This window comes from Eptatretus burgeri, chromosome 2 (genome assembly GCF_056783735.1).
Source record: "Eptatretus burgeri isolate ZD-2024b chromosome 2, Ebu_testis_v1, whole genome shotgun sequence".
In the NCBI taxonomy this organism is placed as follows: domain Eukaryota; kingdom Metazoa; phylum Chordata; class Myxini; order Myxiniformes; family Myxinidae; genus Eptatretus; species Eptatretus burgeri.
In genome coordinates, this window is record NC_140962.1 from 19,109,169 (window position 1) to 19,134,789 (window position 25,621).

Here is a 25,621-nt window from a genome sequence, read left to right on the forward strand (position 1 = left end):
TCACGTTTAAACATTGCGTTGCGAAATCGACGTGTAAATATCATGATCAAGAAAATTGTGTAATCGGTGTTTCGAATACATTTTAGTAGATGAAGAAGAAACGTCTTTATATATATATATTTTTTTTATTATTATTATTATTTATTTATTTATTTAAAACAATATCATTTCAAAATAACGGAAGTAAACTCTGTGGTGGTGGAAGGCCATCGGTTCCCTTTATTCCGTGAACTCGCCAGCGCTTGGTCTTGTGTTTCATTTATTGGTAGGTTGGTGGTCGAGTCGAGTTATAACGTCATGATTAGAAACATTTCGAGCTTTGAGGTGCTTTGTGATTCAATAAATAAATAAATAAATAATAAATAAATCATGTCAGGACGTTGAAATGGACGAGGTTGATCATCATCACGTGTTGGTCCATGTTTTCTGTCGGTTCAGTTGGTTCAGTTCTGGCAGTTTGTTTATCGGGAAAGTTAAAATAATTCCAACATTGTTGAGCACAGGTCCGAGTTTGGTTCCTGTATTTAAACATCCTTTGCGATATTCGCGACCACCGCCTCTCCCACCTGCGTGAAGTTGAATTTACCTTGTTTTTTGTGCTCTATGTGTATTTATCCGTGAGCTGCCGGTGGCTGCCCGGCTGCATCATTTTGTGGGGGCGCGGTTGTGCCTCTGATGCAGTGCCCCCTGTTACCAGCAAACTTGTACTCCATTTGTCGACCTGGGAGGGATAACATGTTGAGTCAACCCACCTGCTGCTCAATCAAGGACCCGACAGGGGCTCAAACTCAAGACCTTAAGATGTTAAGCCGACACCAGGCCTACATGTGAGATTGCAGCATATGTTAAACAATGGTACATGGGGAAACGTCGACATAGGGAGAGGCTACTCGGCCTGTAAAACCTTCATCACCTTCACCTTCCTGAAAACCTCTCCCACTGAACAACCAAGGTACCATCACTCATCTGTCGACTCATTACAACCAATATACCATCACCCGTCTGACAACCCATCACAACCAAGGTACCATCACCCGTCTGACAACCTATCACAACCAAGGTACCATCACCCGTCTGACAACCCATCACGACCAAGGTACCATCACCCGTCTGACAACCCATCACAACCAAGGTACCATCACCCGTCTGACAACCCATCACGACCAAGGTACCATCACCCGTCTGACAACCCATCACAACCAAGGTACCATCACCCGTCTGACAACCCATCACGACCAAGGTACCATCACCCGTCTGACAACCCATCACAACCAAGGTACCATCACCCGTCTGACAACCCATCACAACCAAGGTACCATCACCCGTCTGACAACCCATCACGACCAAGGTACCATCACCCGTCTGACAACCCATCACGACCAAGGTACCATCACCCGTCTGACAACCCATCACGACCAAGGTACCATCACCCGTCTGACAACCCATCACAACCGAGGTACCATCACCCGTCTGAGAACCCATCACAACCAAGATACCATCACCCGTCTGACAACCCATCACAACCAAGGTACCATCACCCGTCTGACAACCCATCACAACCAAGGTACCATCACCCGTCTGACAACCCATCACGACCAAGGTACCATCACCCGTCTGACAACCCATCACGACCAAGATACCATCACCTGTCTGACAACCCATCACAACCAAGGTACCATCACCCGTCTGACAACCCATCACGACCAAGGTACCATCACCCGTCTGACAACCCATCACGACCAAGGTACCATCACCCGTCTGACAACCCATCACGACCAAGGTACCATCACCCATCTGACAACCCATCACGACCAAGTTACCATCACCCGTCTGACAACCCCATCACGACCATCCCCTGATGTGGCGATTCGACCCCGTCTCACTGACGGCCAGACAACAGCTGCGACGCTCTGCTGATCCGGAAATGACTTGATGCTGTTCTGATAAATGCATCATGGCTTTCAGTCCTGAAACATTTCACACCCTCAGCCTTTGCCTGTTGCTCCAGATGATCATCAAATGAACCCACCCATCCATTTCCCTGGTCTGCCTTTGAGTCCTCATCATCAGCTCTGACCTTTCCTGGGAATACCATATAGCGATTTTGGCTTCCAAAGCCAGCCCCAGACTGAGAATCCAATGTCGTTCCAAGTCATTTCTTAATATTGCAGCACTTCTTTCAGTTTATAAGGTCTTTGTCTGTAGCTTGATGGAGTAATCTCCACGATGCTGGTGCCCCAGCAACACATGTCTCTCATGGATGTTTTGGAATCTTAAGCTCTCAACATTATTTGAATCTTCTGTGATTAGCCGAAAGCACGAGATCTGCTGCTTCCGCATCGCAGGCAAGTCGGTGACCTCCGTCTTTTACGGCCTATCCTCCGGCGGAGCTTCAACCCTTCCGAGCAACTCCAGGATGCACGCGTTCTTCCAGTATCCCCCTCTTGGTTAAAGTCCCAAAATCCAGGCTGACGACACACCTCAACTCGTTTCTTCCTCATTTCTCCCATATGTGTAACCACGCTTCCCTTTAGGGCTTCAAGCAGGTAGTGTACCCCAATCTCATGTCATCTCCTATCTTTACCCACCTGACCGACAATACTATGTCGTTCCAGTGTACCCCAATCTCATCAATACATCCATTGGGACCGTATTCTGTACAGAGCATTGGTGCTGCCGAAGCAGTTTCCAGGGCAATCAGGCACAATCCTGGTGTCATCCCCTATCCGTACCTATAATCTCGATTTACCTCTATTGACGATGCCTAACCTAACCCCCGAGAATGGCAATGGCAAACGACCAGTATAATCTGAAAAAAACCTAACCCAACCCTTTTCCTTGCAGATTGTTTCCTCCCCTGTCTCCTGTTTTCCTGTTTGCTCATTTATCTTGATTTTTGTGTCTTAAGTGTTACCCCACTTGCTTACTGTCAATTCATACCTTCCACCACATCACTCTGCCATGAACTGTGATGTAAAGGGGGGTGGGGGGGAACAAACAAACAAACAAACAAAAACCTTCCCTGTACACATTATTTTTGTTGTTGGTGTTGTTTTGTGGACCAAAGTCCAATTAAACATTCCTACCTGACACAATAAGCACACAAAACAATCAGACACCTATAACTTGTGTTGTCCTTGTTGCACCAGCATCATCTGACTTCCAGCGCTCTCCTCAGGTTTCCATGAGTGGCCGTGTGGGTGCAGAACCTGCAGTTCCTGTTGAGCGGAGTCCAGCAGTGGGAGGCAAGGTTGACCGTGGTCCTCCGTCTCCCATACCGTTGTTTTCTGCCTATCCAGCCCACCGACCTTTCCTTAACTGGCACCCGATCTCTCCACGCTGTCCACCCACCTCTGCGTTTCCTGAGAGCAATGGCACAGGTGGGACGCGTGGATACAGGTGTACAAGATGCTTGCATATCTGTGCTGCTAGGTCTGTCATCAAACATAAAAATGCCATGTACGTATAATGATGAGCTTTTCAGATACAGCTAGTATAGCCATTAAAACTTCAATTTTGTTTCCATCACGTGTAATTTGTGACTTTTCTTTTGTCATTTTTTTCGTGTATTTCTTTTCATTAAGCGTTGTGAAACCTGCAGATGGTAATATTGTTGCGAATCTGGAAGCCACGAGCACACAACATTCAGGTCCTATAACTCAGTTATTTTGATAAGTGAATGTGGATAGATAGCTCCCTTTCCCTAGTCTAATGGGTGAATAAATGCACATGCGCTGTGAGTTACTTTAATAGTTAGGATTTCTACAGCTCCAAATACAACAACGACGGCTACTACAGCTCCAAATACAACAACGACGGCTACTACAGCTCCAAATACAACAACAGCGAAAACCCTCTGCTCCCTGCATTCTCCGCGCGCTCGCTGGTATGCGGGCATGTTCGGAATGCGTCCGGGGATGAATTCCATTCCCAAATATGGGCATGAATCGGTTCGCTTGGACCGTGCCCAAGAGCGAGCCACGCCTGAACGAACCGCGCCCGAGAGCTATAAAAGGGATGTAGAGAGAGAGAGAGAGAGAGAGAGAGAGAGAGAGAGAGAGAGAGAGAGAGAGAGAGAGAGATAGAGAGATAGAGAGATAGAGAGATAGAGAGATAGAGAGATAGAGAGATAGAGAGATAGAGAGATAGAGAGATAGAGAGATAGAGAGATAGAGAGATAGAGAGATAGAGAGATAGAGAGATAGAGAGATAGAGATAGATAGATTGGAGGAGCGAGGGAATCTGCGGAAGCGTCAAAATCTGTGCGAGCGAGAGAACGCGCGTGAGGATCTGCTGGAGCTCGGGAGGCCGCTCGTGGCTCGCTGGTGTCTGGATTCGGCTCGCCTCTCACTGGTGCCCGGTTTGAATCAGCTCGAAGACCACACGAGGTGGACAGGTCCGAGGCAGGCTCTGGTCTTCAGCTCGCCTTTCCCTCCGAGCTGGAGGCCTCAATAAAGACCACTTTGGGTCTGTTTCTTTGGGTGTGCATCTGAGTGTGGGCCCGTCCTAGTAAGTAATAAATTGTTAAGTGCCTTGCTGTACATACGTGTATCTCTTTATTCGGATAACTCTGCTTCTTGCGTGCCCCCCTGCCCCATTATAAATATATACATTTGTTAAATGTATCAGTTCATTGCTGTGTTTCCTTCCATTGACTTAGTGTGACGTGTGTTGGAGAATTAGCAAGGCCGTTGTTGCCGCCGTAAGGGGACATTTGGACCGACTGATCTCGACGATCATCCGCTCAGGTCGCACACGGTTCGAGCACGCTAGGGGCTCGTTCCGTACGAGCACCGTCGAGGGTGTGAATACTCGGTAAATTCGCCATGTGGAGCTCTAGGTATTTTGAAGATTGGCAAATAACCCTGTACCACGTGGTGTAATTATTGACGCTTCACGGTCCGGTAAGGGACCCGTACTTTTCGGAGTTTTCCGAAAAGGTACGATCTAAATTCCGGGTGTTCGGTGGAGTCGACTCTGCAGCTCCATCTAGCGGTTGTGCTCGTCGCCGATACCCGGTCTGCAACAATATAACAGTCAAGTACAATTAAAGCTGTTCAGTTAAATAGATATACTACTCCCATGGTGTCTATCTATAATTCCAGCAGTGTGTGTGTGTGTGTGTGTGTGTGTGTGTGTGTGTGTGTGTGTGTGTGTGTGTGTGTGTGTGTGTGCGTGCGTGTGCGTGTGTGCGTGTGTGTGTGTGTGTGTGTGTGTGTGTGTGTGTGTGTGTGTGTGTGTGTGTGTGTGTGTGTGTGTGTGTGTGTGTGTGTGTGTGCGTGTGTGTGTGTGTGTGTGTGACCGACCGCTGTTTCTCGACAACCACTGGTCCGATCTAATTGAAACTTGCCAGGTATATTGCTGGGGACCTGAGGATGTGTCTTTTCAAGGTTTGATATTACTCGGACAAGTGCTTCCCAAGTTATGGCCATTTATTTACCAAACCAATGGGAAGACACGTTGTTGCGTGGGCGTGGCCGATGGGGAAGGGAAGCTCAGCCACGTTCCCCATTACGGGTTACAACGTACGGACTTCCGGAGAGTGATGACTTCGTGTATTCTAATAATTTCTCGATTTCTTATGCGCATTTATAGATAAACACAATGGCCCAAGTTATGATCGTTTTCATATTAGACGGTGTATAAATTTCGGTAACATCAGAGTTAGCTGGTATGCTCCGAACCAGGAAGTAAATTATATTTTTGCACGTTTTTTTTCTCCTCTTTCCTCTTCTCTTTGTGTTTTTCCTTGCGATGACATTGGGAAAAGGCAAAATACGTTGGCGCTAATTGAATAATTGGCCATTAAGAATAAATTGCGAATAATCGTAACTGCCATATGCGAACTTCCGGAGAGTGACGATTACTGTATTCTTTCTCGATTCTTTCTTTCTCGATTTCTGTACTTTCTCGATTTCTTTCTCGATTTTCTTAAACCCAATACCCCAATCCAGTCAGTGACGATTACTGTATTCTTTCTCGATTTTTTTTCTTGATTTATCGACTTACTGTATTCTTTCTTTCTCGATTTCTGTACTCTCTCGATTTTATTAAACACAATGCCCCAATCCAATCGTCATTTACGAGAGCGAAGGAACGGCCTGTGTGGTTGTTGTTTCTGGCACGCGGTTTGAAAGTTGTTTTTTTTTTGCATGTACGGGCACGTGAGAGCGAAGGAACGGCCTGTGTGGTTGTTTCTGGCATGTGGTTTAAAAGTTTTTTGTTTTGTTTTGTTTGCACCTACGGGCACACACCTACGGGCATGCACTAGTATTTATTTAATATGGGTAACTTAAAGGGTTAAGTTGAGCTGAACACTGAAAATATTTGGTTGGCTCATGACATTAACTGTTTAAGTCCCCATGCTGTGTTCCCCAACACCCACTTATTGTCTGAACTGAACATGCAATATTGAGCAATATAAATGAGAACTAGAACGGCACTCTGTAGAGCGTATACCGCTGCCAGGCTGAGCAGTTTGTTTTGTATTGCACTGATGGGCCGGATCTGCATCCGAGCCTCAACCAAAATCTAATCGGCTTGTTCTTGTCACCTACCCAACTCATCCACCGAGTGTTGTCATAATCAGTCCACAATGTTTTGAAATATCGTTTTGGCTCGATCTCTCAATGGTGAAGAATCGCTTGGAAATTTTTTTTTAATTCTCGCATCCAGATCTGGATCTGGATCTTCACCAAAAATAAATTCGTCCTTGTAACACACCCAACCTGACCACCAGGCTTCGTTCGATTCCGTCCACAACTTTTTGAGATATCGTGCTCACAGACATACATACAGACAAGCCGGTAGGCAGACATGGGTAGTCGATCAAGTCGAATTTAGAGGTTTTTCAGCTGTTATTAGCCAACAAAAGCGTCCATAGCAACGGTTCTTTCTCACACATAACTAGGACATACCATGAACCTACCATACCAGTTTCATGTATATCTGACTCATAATCTCTGAGATACAACGAACTTCGTTTTTTATTGTTTTTGACCAGGGTTCATTCAGTCTATCTTCTCCGACAGTTTTCATAGGATCCGGCTGGAAATTTTTGACAATATGGCTGAATGTACTGCCCACAGTCGCTCGTGGCCCGATTTTTGATTTTCGAAAAAAAAAAATTTGAGATTTTTTTTTTTGAAAATTTCAAAGGTCCATTGCTAGGCAACGGTGGTGTCTATAGCAACGGTTCTCATTTGCACACAACTAGGTCATGGTATGAACCTACCAACCAAGTTTCATCAAAATCGCCATTGTATTAACGGAGCACTGAACAGAACAGACATACATACAGACAGACAGACAAACATATCGACGGAAATACTGATAATAAGGGTAGACTAGATCGACTACCCAACAAACAAACAGGTGAAAATGTATTAACCTCCGTCCATCTTACGAGGTAACTCGGTTTTAATTTTCCTTTTTTTATTTTTATTTTTATTTTTCCAAATCAGCCATGTGAATGACAGCAAGATTTTCTGAGTTCTATAAAAGGCCTTTAATGTCTTGCAAGATGCAAAAAAAAATAAATAAAAATTCCAGAGTTCCTGGTTATTTCTGATGCATTTTTAAAAGATACAAGTCTGGAGACAGCAATGGTTCACGAGCAATGTACACTGTTCGTCTTTTTATTTTTTGACCTTCGAGGGGACGCCACGGGCAAACTGGCGGGAATCGGGAAAAATGTAAATGATGAAAGTTGTAGTACTCGAAGAGCACGACTTGCATACCAACTTTCATTCGAAGCAGTTGAAAACCCCAGGAGCTCGATGCCCATTTTATTGATTTTTTTGACATTTTCTAAGTTTGTGACCTTGTGACCTTAACCTTGGGACGAAAATGAAAAATCGAGCTCCGTGGGGCTATGCAGGTGCCGTCGGGCTAACCAAATACTGAAACCCCTGCCAGATTCGACAAACCCTCTCGGAGAAGATGTAACTTGAAACCGGCTACCCCCCTAAAAACACATGCTTTTTTGGGCGTGGCTCCGCCCATAATGGGTGCACCATGCCCATTCTCAGGAAAACACAACTAGATCATGATATTAACCTCGCACCCAAATTTTATCAAGATCGGATCAAAACCCACGGAGCTATGCTCGGGACAGACAGACAGACAGACAGACAGACAGACAGACAGACAGACACACACCCATAACGAATATAGTGGTCACTCGCTGACTCGTGAACCAATACATTTCTCATTGTCTGCCTCTTCATCACCATCACAAAGCAGCTCCACAAGGCAAATGTAACACTGACTGGGACCTGGAAGAAGGAATGTAAGTGTGTAATTACAACCTACATACAGTGGTGTTCTTGACTTGTTTGATTGCCTATTTAACTTTTTAAAGCCCATCCTTGATTAAAATATAAATAGGTACAGGAATGCACAATCTGCTGTTTGTGATTAATTTTAAAATGTGAAAGAAATGTCCAAAAACATTGACAGACAAATTCGTGTGATTATTTGAACTTGTGTCGTGCATCGATAGTTAGCATTTTCACTGAATCCAAAGCTCACTTGGCTCCTTGTGTACAAGCCCTTCTGCAGCAAACACTAATTTGGCATTAAGATGTTTAACAAATCATTGTTATTATTATTAGTAGTAGTAGTAGTAGTAGTAGTAGTACTAGTAGTAGTCGCTTCGCACGTAAGTTTTCACATCACTTGATCTCACCCACTATGTGGTGTGGTTGCTCAAAGTTCGTACACTTCTGTGATGTTTGTCCAGCGGTGTGCACGGCTTTACTGAACTTGCAGCGAAAACTCCAGCAGCTGGAGTCCGAGAGGCACGATGCTCGAAAACAGGTGTCTCTTCTCGCCTCACGACTCCGGGCCTACCGCCTGGCACTCGCCCAAAGATACGCAGGTACGTGAAACCCAGTCATGATGAACAACCTCGAGTAGACAGTGATTTAACTGCAAGGTGCATTAACACTACGAAGGCTCAAACAATCATTACCTCCGTCACCGAAGGCGGAAGGAGGTTAAGTTTCACCCCTGTCTGTTTGATTGTGCACGAATTTGGATGAAATTTGGTGGGCAGGTTGGGTGTGTGACACGCACGAACTGATTAGATTTTGGTGAAGATCCGGATCTGGATCCAGCTACTAGATTGAGGCTACTCATGAAACATTGAGGCTTCCAGCTCGTAGATTTGGATCCAGCTTCACCATTGAGAGATATAGGGCCAAAAGCGATTATATAGCACGATATCTTAAAAGGTTGTTGGCGGATTAAGACGAAACCCTGTGGACACATTGTGTGTATGACGAGGAAGAATTGATTTGATTTTGGTGAAGATCAAAATCCAGATCCGGGTACAAGAATTTTTTAATTTTTAAAGTGCGTCCGATCCGGCACCGGTTACTAGATTGAGATCCAGCTACTATCTTGAGGCTACTCATTTAACATTGAGGAGCCCAAGCCAAAATCCAGCTTCTAGATTCACACCCGGTTCCACCATTATTTTATTTTTTTTGTATACAATGTCGAGGCTCGTACAAGTCCTAACACAGAGCGCATAACAAGGGGAGCAGGAGACAAGAGGGGCGAGAGAGGGAAGCACAAAACAGTGGGGAACAGAAACATGAGGAGATCTGTGGAAGGGAGAGGAATGGGGTGGGGGTACACGGGGAAAACAAGATGGACACTACAGGGACTTTCAGGAAGGAAAGCAGGGAATTTGAAGGAGGTTATGTTTCACCTGGTGGATTAACAGGGGTAGAAAAGATCATGGCTTTGGATGGGGGAAGATGAGAGATGATGGTGAACGGCTGCTTTGAAGACCTGGAGGGAAGAGTGGGATTGAAGAGAGTGTGAGAGTTTGTTCCAGAGGTGGGGAAAAATGAGTGAAGGTGAGCAGTGATTCTTGATTTTGGTAGTTTCACCAGAAGGGGGTTGCCGGCGGACCTTGAGTGCCCTGTGGAAATATTGGGGGGGGGGGGGAGTGGGGTGCTGGTGCCAAAAAATTTGAGAGATAGGGCTAAAAATTGTATATATCACATGATATCTCAAAACGTTGTGAATGGATTCGGCCGAAACTTGGTGGACACGTCGAGTTTGTGATGAGGATGAATTGATCAAATGTTGATTGAATATCCAGATCTGGATCCAGCGATATTAAATTTTTTAAGTGATTCTTCGCCATTGAGAGATCGGGCCAGAAACGATATATAGTACGATATAGCAAAAGGTTGTGGACGGATTCAGATAAAACTTGGTGGACATGTTGGGTGTGTGACAACCAAGAACTGATTAGATTTTGTTGAAGATCAAAATCCAGATCCGGATCCGAGAATTATTTAATTTGAAAGTGATTCTTCACCATCGAGAGATAGGACCAAAAACGATATAGTACTATAGCATGATATTGCATAAATGTATTGGGCCTGATATGTTCTCGTGGATCAGGCATTGCGTGGTGGAGATACGTGCTCTACTGAGTACCCTTCTAGTTTCTACACTTTATTCTTGATACTATTACACAGATGCCAACCCTCCCGATTTCATCGGGAGGCTTCCGAAAATTCACCCAAACTCCCGCCCTTACGATCACTATCCTTATCCTCCCGAAATTTTGATATTTTTGCACTGTTCACTAATCAGAATGTACTAGTATGAGATGTGAATGAAAAGCATCGTCTGCTACGTATAGCATGTGGTAACTCCATAACGTTCGCTGCTACCAAATTGTACGTAAAAAATTGCAAATTCAAATGAGGAGCAGCGAAACATTGGGTCTGGATCTCGCTTATGCGATCATGCACTGAGATTTAGTGCATGCGGTATGTGTGCAATACAGTGCATGCGGTATGTATGCACGGTGTACATGCATGCGATACGCTCACTGCATGCAGCTGGGCCCCGTACCAGCCCGGCGGTCGCGACCACCGTGCGGTGTTTAACAGCCGCTAGAGTTCTACGAGTCGCGCTGCAGCTGTGGAACATCGACTTCGAAGTTACCGATGCTTCAAGCCCTCGATGTTGATTACGAAATGGCAGAAAAGAAGCTTACGAAGACCAAGAAATGGTCCCAGAAGTACAAGACCGAATACAGTCTCCAATACCCGTGTATTCGAAAGTCTGAAAGAGGAATTCATCATGCGTATTGTACAGTATGCAGCGTTGATATTTCAGTTGAGCACGGAGGTCGCGATGATATTCGGAAGCACGTTGGAAGCAAACGGCACACAGACATTGCAAAGGAGAGATCTTCGAGCACGAGTACCGGTACACTTCTGAATTATTTCACCAAACAAGGGACAAGCGAGGAAGAGGATGTTACCCGAGCGGAACTTCTCTTTAGTGGATTTATTGTGGAACATAACTTGTCCATATCAGTCTCAGATCATGCTGGACCTCTATTTCAAAAGATGTTTCCAGATTCAAAAGTTGCTTCAAAGTATGGATGTGCAAGAACAAAAACTTCAGCAATAATTGGTGAGTTGTCAAATGTTACTGCTTCATCTATTGCCGATATTGCTAGACTAGCTCCATTTAGCCTAGCTACAGACGGTAGCAATGACAGTGGTGAGGCCCAGCTATATCCTGTCCTGATTTCGTACTATGACAACAGTGCTGGGATTGTGAAGCAAGGTTTGCTAAGTTTGCCTGCGTGCAAACAAGATTCCACTGGAGAAAACATTTTCAAACTGCTTGATCATGAGTTCAGTGACAGGAAAATTCCGTGGGGAAATTGTGTTTCCTTTTGTGCTGATAATGCCTCTGTCATGGTGGGCAAGCACAAAGGAGTCGCTGCTTATATCCACAAACAAAATCCAGAGTGCTACATCATGGGATGCCCTTGCCATATGATGCACAATACGGCCAAGAAGGCGGCTCAGGCCTTACCCATTGAATTAGATGACTTTCTCATCGATATTTACTACTACTTGGACAAAAGTAGTAAACGCGTCAAAGGAGTGAAAGCACTGCAAGAACTCTGTGATGCCCCGACACACAAGATTCTGAAGCATGTCGCAACAAGGTGGCTGTCCCTTGGTCAGTGCCTAGACAGGCTGATTGAACAGTGGGAGCCACTTCGCCTCTTCTTCAAAGAAGAAGTACGAAGAAAAATGCAACCAACTGTAGCCAAGACTCTAACAACGAGCAAGAAGGACGGCACTGTATCTACTGCCAGTACTGGCACTGCAGGATCAAGCACTAGTGGAGCAGCATTCACCACTACCACTGCAGTATCTGCTGCGAAGAAGACAGCAGGGACAGCACCAAAACCAATGCTGAGAGCAGGTAGCATCACCGGCCCTTCATCACGTTCATCTACAAAGCAGATCCCTTCAGAGTCGAGAAAGACTGTGATAGTCCCATCTACAGGCAAAGAAGGACCCAAGTTAAGTTCTGCTTTTGCCAAATCACTTGATAGAAGCTCAGCAAAACCTTCGAATCAGAGGTCTTCTTCCTTGGCTGCACCTACCTCAAGCTCTCTCCTCAAACGTAAAATTGGATCTGGTACTACGAGTCTGACCTCTTCTGCTGGCAGTAAACGCAAGTGTGATCGCCCTGCGGCTAAGTGTACTACGAGTTCTACAACTAAAAGCGCATCTTCCTCAAACACTGTGCAGGAATCTAGAGAAAAACGTGTTAACAGGATGTTCTTGTCTCCACAAACAAAACTCTATTGTTTCTTCCTTCGATATGCTAACAAGCTTTTTGAGAAGGGGAATCTTCTGCTCCAAAGAGACGAACCCTGTATTCATCTCCTGCACGGAGAATTGAATGGTCTTCTGAAAGATATCTTCGTACGGTTTTTGAAACCATCGGTGTCATCGGTTGCTCTGGTAAATGTACCCTTCTCTGACAGAAATCATCAGAAGAATGATGAGGACCTCATGATTGGGAACGATGCCAAACTGTATATAAGGGAACAAAGGAGTCTCAAGAAATCCACCTTCACTCTGAGTGAGTCAGACATCCAAGGTTTCTTCAGTGCAGTTCGCTCATATTATGTGAAAGCCTGCAATTACATCTTCAAAACCTGGCCGCTAGATGATGAATTAGCCAAGCATGCTCAGGTGCTGGATGTTAAGCTACACCAAGAAGTGGGGTTTGACTGTGTGGAGTTTTTCATCAAGAAATTCCCCTGTCTGTTCAGTGGTGGTGATAGTGACAAAGACAGTCTTGAGAGTGAATTCGCTCACTACCAGGCAGACGCCTCCATAGCTACAATTGCTACTGAGACAGTGAGAGTGGATGAGCAATGGCATCGGATTTCACAGCTCACAGATCCCTGCACTGGTGCCAAGAAGTATCCTAATTTGAGCAAAGTGATGAAGGGAATCTTGGTCATTCCTCATTCGAACGCATCATGTGAGCGGGCACTCAGTCTTGTACGGAAGAATCATACTGAATTTCGTCCCAATTTGAGTGTCAAAACCCTGGAAGCTCTCTTAATTGAAAAACTAGCTCATAGCACCCCTTGCTACCAGAGAGAATACAGCAAAGACATAATCAGAAGGGCTAAAAGAGCCACACAGCTGTCACTCAGCAAAGCTGCCATGGAAAAAGCAAGCAGCAGTAGTACCAGCCAGTAAGGTAAGAAAAATATTGCTTCTTTTGTGCTTTTTGTTAATCTTTGATTGTCCCCTAACTTACTAATATTAACATACATGTAACATTAAAAAGTGCACAATTTTCCCCTTTTTTGTTCAAAAAGTGGGAATTCTTAACATGTTAAATGCTCCAAAATAGGGCTCAGAGGGCACTAGAGAGCGTCTAGAACCCCAGAGCTTCCAGGGCCCTAAGGCGGGCCCTGGACCCCGCCGCGAGGGTCGAGCGCTCCGCGCTCGAGATGTGCGCTTCGCGCACATTATTTGGTGTCGGTTGCAAATCCTCCCTAATTCTGATTTCCAAAAGTTGGCATCTGTGCTATTATCTATGCAATACTATACTTGATACTATTAGCTATGCAATACTATACTTGATAATATTATCAAAAAAATTAGGAAACCAACATACCACTTTTATAAGGTGATGGTCTCTTGCATGCTTTACAATGCATTTACTTCCTTTTGTTCCTGGTCACGTTCCCTTTCCTTTTATAGGCAAGGAAACTGAAGCTGCGAGTCCTGTGATTACTCAAATACCACAAAACTCCTCGAGTCAGCCTCATGCCGCACTCCTCTCAAATTGTTCTCCGAGTGGAGCGAGAGCAAGTGTTGAGGATAGAGGTGAACAGATTATCTTCAAGACAGGAAAAGAGCACAGAATGAGGGAAATTGAGAGGGAAGGCCCAAAACCAGAATGGGGTCCAGGGGAGCAAGGAGGAAGTACACCGCACGATGAGCACTCTACTTGCAAAGGAGGACTTGTGCATTTTGGGAAGAAACTGGAAAGATTGGAGAAGGAATATTTGCGCTTATCAGCCACTCAGTGTTTGACACAGGTACGGATCTCCACATCCCCCGAAAGCACGAGCCGCCGTGCACACCCAATAAATGCCATAACTTGGTTTGATGGTTTCTCAGGATAAGATGCAGGATTTGGAGCAGAAACTCCAGCAGGAAGAAAATGAGAGGCGGGTTGTGAGGGAAACGACAGCGATGGTAATTTATCATCACCAAAGTTCTTAATAATGTTAGCTTGCTTGTTTCTCTGTCCCAATGTTTGACTGTTCTTCACCATGCCACCATCGGGGTGGTAGAATGTCATCCGATGTTGTTTGACCGTTGCATGTACTCTATAAAATCCTGTTCCCATTTCTCTCATTCCCATCACCCCCCACTTCAGTTGCAGTCGGGGATTGAGCGTAACACAATGCTTATTCACCATCTCTCGCCGCCGTCTCATGAAACATTGAGGCGCCCGAGCCAGAATTGTGTTGAGGAAGATGCGATGGGGTCGGGCAAGGATGCGGCGGGACCAGGACAAGGGGAAATAACGTTCACCAAAAGTGGTCAAATGGAAAGTAATGTATCAAAGAGAAAAGTTGGCAATCATGAGGGAGATTTGCATCGAGGTGAATGCCCTTTTGAGAACCAGAACGGAGAGCAACGGAAGGAAACTCGTCATCCGGGTCTGGTGGGCAAGAGACGGAGAAATAAGTCTGCAGTGAAGGTGAGCTGATTGTATAAAATGAGACTCGAATTTCCGAAACTGGAAGGAATGTCATGGTTATCACAGTTTCCGGTATGGGACTAGATGAACTTGTTTAAGTATGCAAAAATGGTCATAATTTCGCACCTCCTCCATAACATTTGCAAAACATTTTTTTATGACTTGTCGTCATTACTCGTCAACAGAATTTGCTTGTATAGTTTCGTATCGCACGAGTTACCCTCGCCGGAGGAGAGGGCATTGCGTTTGGGTCCATTTGTCTGTTTTTGTTTTTGTGTGCCTGTCTGTCTCTCTGCACAGAATGTGCTCTCACGTCGGCCACAAACACCACCGAATGGTAGCCAGTCATACCCACTATCTGTTTTTTCAACAAAGTGCCTCCATGAAGTATGTACAATTAGAATGTGAGTCCGTCTATATAATCGTACCATGAGACGACACACGAGTCCCGGCGAGGGTCTTCAATCATCGATTGCTCTTGATAGTTTATTTTTGTGAAGAATTTATCTCAGGCATTTGTTGTGCTTAATTTGCCCGAATGTTTTGCACACTGCATACATGAGTGTTTGGATTTCTTCGGTATTTTTGATTTGGTTTGTTGTTTCGTAACCCAGCGCACCCTCTTCTGTAACGATCCGGAATTTGATGCAATTTTCGATTTATTATTTGCTAAAATGCTGCACTTTTATCCTTCCAGGACCGGGACCCTCGTTACCACTATCGCCTCAACCTCAAACGTCTTCCTTTTGTTGTTGGAACGGTAAATATGGTTTCAGGAGCTCTGCATTTCCCACAATCTTCCACCAGAACGAGCCCATGTCCACATTTTAGCTCTTGTTTTATTCTTTCCTGTCCACTTGTACGTCAGTCTGACCACCCGCCCCTCTTCCTGACTTTGGGTGTGCCCTCTGTATCCGCTTCATCATTGGGTGTGCCCTCTGTATCCGCTTCGTCTTTGGGTGTGCCCTCTGCGTCCGCTTCATCTTTGGGTGTGCGTCTGCATCCGTCTTCGTCTTTTGATGTGCGTCTGCGTCCGTCTTCACCTTTGGGTGTGTTTGTGGTCCTCTCTCCGTGTGTGTGTGTGTGTGTGTGTGTGTGTGTGTGTGTGTGTGTGTGTGTGTGTGTGTGTGTGTGTGTGTGTGTGTGTGTGTGTGTGTGTGTGTGTGTGTGTGTGTGTGTGTGTGTGCGTGCGCGCACGCGCGTTTTGGTGCTGCTCCGTCTTTGCGCGTTTGTGTCTCCGTCTGTCTCTGTGTTTCCATCTCGGTCTCGATCTCAGTCTGTGTGTTTGTGACTCTATCTCTGTATGAGGCTTTCATTTTATTTTTCCCTCTTGACCTCCTCCGTAGTCATCATCTCCGAGCCAAGCTCTTCCTGGCAGACTCCACTCCCTTCTACACTCTCTAAAGCAGCATCAGCCCCGTCTCTGTTGTCGTGACAATGATCCTAGCACCCAGAGATCATTCCAACAGCAATTCCCTGCATTACACCCTGGCTCTGAGTCACCACCACTTCCAAGCACAGAAAATCTTGAAGATCTCCTCTTGGCTCTCCAGGATGAATTTGATCACATGACTTTGTAAGTGCCGATTAAATAGGACTTGCACATTTACAATCCCATTCATTTTAATAAGCCTTTAAATGAATGTTTAAAGAGCCAAATATACATGTGCACGTGCAGACACATGCACACGGATATACAGCATTCAGATCAATGGCATCAACAAATGCAAGTGTACCCTTCCCATAATTATTTACCTCCACCACCAAAGGTGGAAGGAGGTTACGTTTTCACCCCTGCCTGTCTGTCTGTTTGTTATTTGCAAAATCGGAGATTTTTCAAGAAAATTGGTCAGTCGATTTTGTTATTCTGTCTGTCTGTCTGTCTGTCTGTCTGTCTGTCTGTCTGTCTGTCATTCGCCTGCAGGTCACAATTTAAAACTGATCTTCACGAAACCTCACTAAATTTTAGAGGTAGTCTCACCTGAGAAGCCTATTGATTTTGAGGTCAAAGATCAAAGGTCATCTTGAGGTCAAATTTCTAAAATCGTCATTTTTTTCATCCCATTAACTTGAGAGTTGAACAGGATTTGCATATTGCGTCACTGAATTAGGAAACCAACTATTTTTGAGATCAAAAGGTCAACAGACCAAAAGGTCAACAACGATTGTGGTATTTTTAAAATCCTCAACTTCCATCCCATTGACTTGAAATTTGAAGAGGATTTGCATATCAGGTCACTGAATTCAACCACCAATTAGTTTTTCAGGTCAACATCGGCCAAATTTCAAAAATTGTCAACTTTCATCTGATTGGCTTGAAATTTGAAAAGGAGTTGCATATTTGGTCCTTGAATTCAACCACCAATTATTGTCGAAATCAAATGTTTTATAAATTTTGCAAGTATCGTGCTCTGCTCGACGTCTTTTTCTTGTTTGTCTTTGTTTGTGTGCAGGATATCTCAAAAAGTTGTGGACGGATTCGGATGAAATTTTGTGGGCAGGTTTGGGTGTGATTTTTTAAAGTGATTCTTCGACATTGAGAGTCAGGGTCAAAAACGATATCTCTCCTCTCTCTTCTTCTTCTTTCGGCTGCTCCCGTTCGGGGTCGCCACAGCGGATCATCCATATGATCCGCATAGTGATTTGGCACATGTTTTACGCCGGATGCTCTTCCTGACGCAACCCTGGTCGCCTCTTACAACACAGGGATATGGTACACCTATTTTAACCGGGGTATACACCGGCCCAGTACACTGGTACTCATTTCGCCGACCTCGGAAGGATGACAGGTTGAGTCAACCCCCTGGTGTATTAATTCAGTGGCCCAACGGGGCTTGAACTCAGGACCTTTTGGATCCCAAGCCGCTGCCCTAACCACTGCGCCAACACCAGGCTATGGTCAAAAACGATATATAGCATGATATTTCAAAAATATGTTGGGCCTGGTGTGTTCTCCTGGAGGAGGTATATTGCTTGGCGAAGGTATGTGCTCTACCGAGTGCCTTTCTAGTTAATGTTTTGTGTTCACTTTTGGGACCTTATCTTTCAGTTTGGCTTTTCACGAAATCAAAGCATGTTTTGCTCGTTCATATTTTACATTAGCTTTCCTCACTTGATCCAACTGTTTGACATGATCCATCTGTACACATATCGTATGCTGTAAGAATTGTGGTTTAATTCCTGTATTGTGTCAATGTGTGTATTATCTACCAATGTCCTTGTAATTCACGGAAAAGTAAAGTGATGTGTCTTTGTCCAATATGCAATATATTATCGCGGATCCAGGGTTTGAAGTTTGCCACGAGGGGAAGCACTTGGGTCCCTCCCGAACACCCGGTCCTGAAGCTGCCAGGCACAGATAACTTCACACACTGGCAGGTTGCTAAGCAACTACAAACGCCGATTGACACGGCCAATCCAGGCAGGGTTACACAACTTAACGTGGTACCTTACCTGTGGACGGCCAGCTAATTGGGGTCACTGCCCTTAGCGCACACTCTGATTACTGCCGAGCATTACAGTGAGTGTCCGCCAGCTGACAAAGCAAATTATTGGGGTAGAACGTCCCATCTCACCTTACTTGAGCACATTAAAAGAAAGGACAACCGAGACAGATTGGAAATAGCAACAAACAATTATTTATTACAATCATTTAAAAGAAAGTATTTATAATCAAGAAAGCAAAAAGCCACATCAGCAGATTTAACCATAACACGTATTCTTCTTCAATCTTACTTAAACAAAAGACTTGGCCATCATTCACTCAGGGGAAAATAATAAAACAAGGTCTTGAGAATAAAATAAAAGTAATGAATGGAAAAATGGAAAGCAATCTTCCCTTCTCTGCCTCATCTCATGCAAATATATAGGAGAATGTGGAGGAAAATAGATGGGGAAGATGGGCAGTGGCGATGTGAAGCAATAGGGACACGCAGCCACGTCCCTGAGGTGCCCAGACCCAGCAGGCGAGTCCTCTCTGGCGTCCCAGATATGCGAGCTGGATGTGCGGCTAGCCCTCCTCTGCCTCAGATTCTTCCTCCTCAGGCCATCGATGAGATGCCGCCGTTCACCCTCCTCGTCCTTTGGAGCCGATAGGATCGAGAGGGCAGGATGACGCTCGTGGAAGGAGTGTTCTTTTTCCACAGAAGCTCAACACCAACTGCTCGTGAAACCTTCCTTTCTTTCTTTACCCTCTCATGCGAACTTGTCCCATTTGTTTCTCCTTTCTGCTTCCCTCAGCCTTCTGCATCTGCTCTCTGCTTTCTCTTCCGCTTTCTGCCTTTTGCTTTTCTCACCTTTTTAGCTTTCTGAGCCGTCTGCTCAGAAGCACTTTTCGGCCCTGCTCGCGCGAGCCCGTACCGTGTGCTTCTCTTCCTTTCTGCTTCTTCTTCACATCAGCCTTTTTCCCCTCCTCCCACAAGCCTTCTCCCCCTCCCATTGGTCTGCAGCCGATGGGGGTGGGTGCATGATGTCACTTGTGGAAATTGCTACACCATTCTGAAGGAACTTTCAACGAAGCCCCCGCCCCGCCCTCTACACGCCCAAAGCTGCAACGAGAGCCCCCAGCCCCCTCCTTCAGGCGGAAAACGCCCAGTCGCACTATTTTGCACTACTGCACCACACCCGCGAGAAACGCTGCACCTCGCAGTCCACGACGAGCACCAAGCGCCATGAACATGCATGCGAGACGCGACATGAACATGCATGTGAGAGCACCCGATGGGTTATAAAGCAATGCGCGGATGGAGGGAACACGGAAAGGAGTTCCGCATAACCGAATGGACGCTGGGTTGAAGGTAAGTCCGATGGGGTGAAGGATAGACTGTTGAAAGGATGTTTGACGCAGGGGAGATTATTGGTGGACCATTGAAACTTGCCGATGGGGTAATGGAGGGATGATTGAAAGTAACAGAGGTGGAAGGGAGAAGACGTGGCATGGCACAAATGCAGCCGAGCCAACGCATGCCCACTGAGCAGTCCTTTGATGAGGGACCAAGGACTATCTATACAAAGACTAATAAAATAACTGATCCTCGGGTCACCTACGTGTCTGTGTATGCTCTTCCCCTGGGGTAAGTTTTCCAAAACCACAACAATATTTACACAAGTCAATACTTTTTATTTTATTTTTTTTCTCAGAAATCAGGGCCTTGACTTGTGCTCAGAATCTACTTAACTATGGTTTAAGACAATAAATTGCATAACTAAATAATAAGTTTCAGAGTGTGATATTTTCTGCAGTAAATTGTACAATTGTTAACGAAAATGCAACAGAAACCATTGCTCGGAATGTTTGCCGATCGGGTGAGCAAGTCAACGTTAATCCGTTTCTCTTCACTCTCTTCAAGTGAAACAAACTCCCACACTCTCTTCAATCGCACTCTTCTCTCCAGGTCTTCAAAACAGCTGTTCACCACCATCTGTTATCCTTCCCCCATCCAAAACCACAATCTTTTCTACCCCCGCTAATCCATCCCAAACCCACCTCCTTCAAATTCCCTGCTTTCCTTCCTGAAATTCCCTGTAGTGTCCATCTTGTTTTCCCCGTGTACCCCCACCCCATCCCTCTCCCTTCCACAGATCTCCTCCTGTCTCTGTTCCACACTGTTTTTTTCATTCCCTCTCCCGTCCCTCTTGTCTCCCGCTCCCCTTGTTGGACGTTCTGTGTGTTCGCTCTCATTCGAGCCTCGACATTGTGCACAAAAATAAATAAATTAATTAATCCGCTTACTGGCGCGTGGGGTGTTCAAATTCTCTGTGTAAAAGTGTTTGAAAAACAGGAAATTTGTGCACTGAATGTTTTGCAGAGAGAATGTGTTTGAAAATATTCGATGTAAAACAGGAATTTGCGCATTGCGTTCCTCCAAGCCCATCCCTCGGTGGACTGCAGTGAGAGCAGAGGGTGGTCGGCTCTTGACAGAGGAGTCTGAAGTGAAGGCCCGCTGGGCCGGTTACTTTGAGTGACTCTACCAGGCTGAACGACCAGCTGTTGAGTTGGATGTCAGGGGTGTTACTATCCCTGTTGCTGACCCTCCAATCAACTCTGATCCACCTTCGTTTGTGGAAACACAGGCTGCGGTGAACCGGATGAAATGGGGTAAAGCTCCTGGGATTTGTGGCATCCATGCCGAACTTCTCAAGGCTGGTGGAAATGCTGCACTCGTGTCGTTGCATGCAGTTTTGTGCTCTGCCTGGAACACAGGGATCATCCCAACTGATTGGAAGAGGGGCCTTGTTGTCCCTCTCTGGAAAGGGAAGAGTGATCGCCAGGACTGCAACAACTACCCAGGGGTGACGTTGCTCTCATTGCCGGACAAGGTCTTTGCTTGGATAATTCTTGATAGGGTTCACCACCATCTGCTTGAGCACCGACACCCAGAGCAGTCAGGCTTTACACCAAAGAGTTCAACGATTGACCGTATCCTTGCCCTTCGGGTCCTCATAGAATGCAGACGAGTTTCGGCAGGTGCTGCTTGCAGCTAATGTTGATCTCTGTAAAGCGTTCGATTCAGTGAATCGGGATTCCGTCTGGAGGAGTCTTGGTCTTCGTGGGGTGCAACCAAAACTGATCAATCTGATGTCTGAACTATATTCTGGTACTGAGAGTGCTGTGAGATGTGGTGGTACCATCTCCAACTCATTTCTAGTTGTTACTGGAGTTTGTCATGAGTATGTTCTGGCCCCCACACTTTTCGACGCTTGTAATGACTGGATTCTGGGGAGGATGTCAGAGAGATCAAGCTGCGGTGCATCCTTTGGGAATGTCAAGATATCTGACCTTAATTTCACAGATGATGCAGTCATCTTTGCGGAGATTCTGGAACTCCTGTTTCGGGCCCTCGAAGTGCTGAATGAGGAGTCTGAGCCGCTGGGATTATGGGTTTCCTGGGTCAAAACTAAGATCCAAGCTTTCAATGATATCTTGGATGTTGCTATCTTGTCTGTACCCGTTTGTGGTGAGGATGTTGAGGTTGGGGAGAGATTCACTTACCTTGGCAGTGATACTCATGTCTCTTCTGGCTGTGAGCCAGAGGTCAAAAGACGTCTGGGTCGGGCCTGGGGAGTCATGGATTCACTGGATCATGGGGTGTGGCGCTGCCGGTACCTGTGCAGGAGGGCGAAATTTCGAGTCTTCAGGTCCTCGGTGCTTCCAGTCTTGCTCTATGGATGTGAGACTTGGATTCTGACCAGGGATCTGAGATGGAGACTTGATTCCTTTGGTACCAGGTCTTTTCGGAGAATCCTTGTCTCTCGCTGGTAGGACTGTGTCTCCAACGAGCGTTTGCTGAGAGGGAATCAAATGAGATTTGCTACCTGCATTGTCCGTGAGCGTCAGATGCGGCTGTATGGACATGTGTGTCGTTTTGCTGATGCTGATCCTACTCACCAGGTACTCTCAGCGAGGGAGCCTCGTGAGTGGAGGAGGCCAATGGGCTGATCGCATGCCTCGTGGTTGCAGCAGGTTGATCAGCATCTCAAGGAGATGGAGATGGGCCTGGCATCTGCCTGGGGAGTGACCAGACGGATTGTACTGGAGATTGTACTGGAGCCCCTGGAGTACTGGCGGAAAGTGGACGCAGGGACGCGCTGCTCCGGCACATGGTCACATACCTGACCTGACCTGACCTTTCTACCCATTATCCCTTCCTAACCCAACCTTCTTATTTTGTTGGTTGTGCTTCCTCCCCAACCCCCCCCTCCCTCATCCCTTTCTCTATTTTCTGTCCATTATTAGTCTGCCAAACAGAACTTATCACTGCACAGTGAAGAATCTATACATTTCATCCAATTGGGGTGATTATTCCACAACAAAAATGACCACACTGTGGTCACAGCCTGTGACATAAATACAATACAGTACCACACACTACAATTTTCCCTCAGTTATTTTGCGTTGTTTTTATTCTGTAAGATGTGAATGTAAAAGTTTTGACTATTACAGAGGTAAACAAAATAGTCATTGGTTAATAGCGTTACATAATGCCACTGGAAACACCACCTCCCGGTGACATGGTGACCTCTCGTTCACGCTTTTAGTTTCCTATACATTTATTTTCCGGAGAACAAATAAATTGTACATCAAGGTTGATTGGGAAATCTTTGAAAAGAACACGTAAATTGAGCACACGACTTCCACCAAGTGGTGGTCCGGTTTTGATCTTGAGTGAAGCATATTTTACTCCGTCGTGGAAGAGGTAGCGAAAGACGCATGTGGGTATCAAAGCTCACATGTGGGTCGTGAGTATCAAAGCTGATGGAAATCGGATGATGTTTACCAAAATGACCACAGGGAACGGCTTTGGGGACGTGCATGCTGATGGTGTTGATTAAACCTTACTTCTAATGTTTATTCGACAGATGATTAGATTTTCCGGGGTCCCTCATCATGAATACCACTCGACCCAAACAAAGCCAATGGAAATCTGATGCAGCAAACCCAGGCAGTGTATTATCAGCAGCGTCCCATTTGCCCTGATGTATTAAGCCCACTGGAAAACCAAAATGGCAGCCATATTATTTCCTCTGGGTACCATGGTGGGTGGAGTCAAGCAAAAAATGTCGGTGGGGTCCAAATGCTGTATATTCAATTGGTGCACATTTCAAACATCGACCCCCCCCCCCCCCGCACCCCAACAAGAATTGCAACAACGGCAACAACAACAACCATGCAGAGCTATTGTCGACCTGTGACAAGATGTGTATTGCTGTGGAAGGATTAGGATAAGTTTGATTAACATGAAGTATTGCTTTTTTTTGTTAATGCAAGGCCACAAACTAAATCCTTCTGTGTATGTGACATATTCCATATCCTCTTACTCGTTACAAATGTGATCAGGGAGCAGCAGCAGTTGAAAAGCAGAGTGGAATGTGCTTCTCCACAGCGACGAGATAAGCTTAATGCAGAGCTGGCTGCCATAACAACTCGTCTTGAGAACAAGATAGCACAACTGACTGCTCTGGGGAGATTCACTGAGGTGAGTTGGATGTCTTAGGCGGAGTCTTAAATGTCATGAGATCAACGAGGATGAGATTTTATGGGAACTAAAATAGTTCTTGACACTGGTGGGAGCTTTACATATTTAATTGATTATGAGGCACCTCACTTCATAATCAATAACATAACTCAAAACCTTAAGATTGCACCAAAAGATGCAAGCCATTTTTTTTTTTTTTTGTTTACAATTGTTTTTGGAGAAACTATTTTCATTTTTCTGAAATGATTTTTATCTCATTTGGATCACCGATGTCAACACCACCATAATGCAATTTGGACTATTGTTTTGCCCCACCCCCTTACAATATTGAGGCTCATGGAGGACAAGAATATGAATAGTGGGCAACAGTTGAACTCGAGCAAGAGAATGAATGAACAGGAAAAGAAAAAGAGATAGAAAGAAGAAGAATAATGGGAGGGGAGGGAACAGCAACCTGAAGAGTAAGAGGGAAGTAAGTTGGGCTTGGCAGGATCGATGGGGGTAGAAAGGATAGTGGGTACGGGTGGGGAATGATGTGCACAGTGGTGTCACACCTGTTTGGAGCCCTGACCGGAAAGGTGGGATAGAACAGCTTTAGCTCTTAGGTAGGTGGTTACACAGACAGCCATAATAATTATGGTTGTCGATGAGCATTGCCTATTAAAAAAAAAACATCATAATGGCATTAAAAAAATAAAATTGCTCATATTTTTCAGAATCCCTGAATGTATCAGGTCTATGCAGATGTTGAAACTATTGATTTTTTTGGGGGGGTGATTAATGTAAACATCGGGGATGGACAGAGTTGCAGATGGAAGGACATGTCATTGTTTATCACCAAGTACATCGCACGAGTGAAATTAAAATTAGGGTTCTTGTTCCACAAAAAGATGTGTATTGTTGTCGAAGGATTAAAATAAGTTTGATTAACATCAAGCATTGCTTTTTTTTATGCAAGGCCACAAACTTATTCGATCCACTTCATATGGTTTATTTAAGGAAACAATTGATGTTTTGTTTTGTTTTTAATCTAAAGATTGTCTATTTTAACATACTTTTTGATAATTTATTGTCGTCTTCTTTTTTATTTCCTGCAGCTCAGGAAGATGCATCGAGAAACTCGTGGAAGAGGGAGTGTGCTGAGGAAAGAGGGAGGTAGGAGTGGGGGTGGAGCAGAGTCCAGAGATTCTGGTAACCCAAAAGAAGGAAAAATGGAACGTGGAGAAGCAGAAACCGTAAAAAAGGGAAAGATTGTCAAACGGGGAAGAGATATTCCAGGGTCACGAAAGGTTATTGCTGCTCATGGGAGCAGTAGTTTGCAACTATTCCGTGATGTGAAGCTCCTGCAGGCTTCGCTTGCTCCTGCTGATGTGGGATGGAGTTAGTGCTGCTTCACACTCTCTCTTAACACATGAAGTGTTCAGTGTTCACAGGTGATTTATACATTTTATTTTTTGCTTTTGATTCAGCTTTACTTTACATTTTTAAAAATGAAATAAAGGAATGTCTGACATGTCATGAAAGCAGTGGTGTGGATTTCTTTTCTGGAATTGCATTTT

General features: G+C 45.2%; 1 protein-coding gene across 3 annotated transcripts; it reads left to right on the plus strand.

The window, feature by feature from the left end:
• The first annotated feature begins 112 nt into the window (after positions 1-112).
• On the plus strand, positions 113-25,585 carry LOC147031521 (centrosomal protein of 57 kDa-like). Of its 3 annotated transcripts, XM_085864422.1 has the most exons (10): positions 113-265; positions 3,179-3,380; positions 8,744-8,881; positions 14,076-14,416; positions 14,499-14,576; positions 14,761-15,087; positions 15,785-15,847; positions 16,434-16,663; positions 23,924-24,062; positions 25,160-25,585. In XM_085864422.1, exons 2-10 carry the CDS (start codon positions 3,185-3,187, stop codon positions 25,445-25,447), a joined length of 1,800 nt encoding a protein of 599 aa, XP_085720548.1. In that variant the 5' UTR covers positions 113-265; positions 3,179-3,184; the 3' UTR covers positions 25,448-25,585. The 3 variants fall into 3 exon arrangements, with proteins under 3 accessions (XP_085720548.1, XP_085720558.1, XP_085720566.1); XM_085864432.1 differs by lacking the exon at positions 14,499-14,576; XM_085864440.1 differs by lacking the exon at positions 8,744-8,881.
• Positions 25,586-25,621: the final 36 nt, after the last annotated feature.

Bases quoted from the DNA above. Each gene is read 5' to 3' on its own strand.
- LOC147031521 (XM_085864422.1), top strand. From the start codon at position 3,185: ATGAGTGGCCGTGTGGGTGCAGAACCTGCAGTTCCTGTTGAGCGGAGT. The intron at 14,417-14,498 runs GTACGGATCTCC...ATGGTTTCTCAG, and splicing joins CCACTCAGTGTTTGACACAG to GATAAGATGCAGGATTTGGA. The intron at 15,848-16,433 runs GTAAATATGGTT...CCTCCTCCGTAG, and splicing joins TTCCTTTTGTTGTTGGAACG to TCATCATCTCCGAGCCAAGC.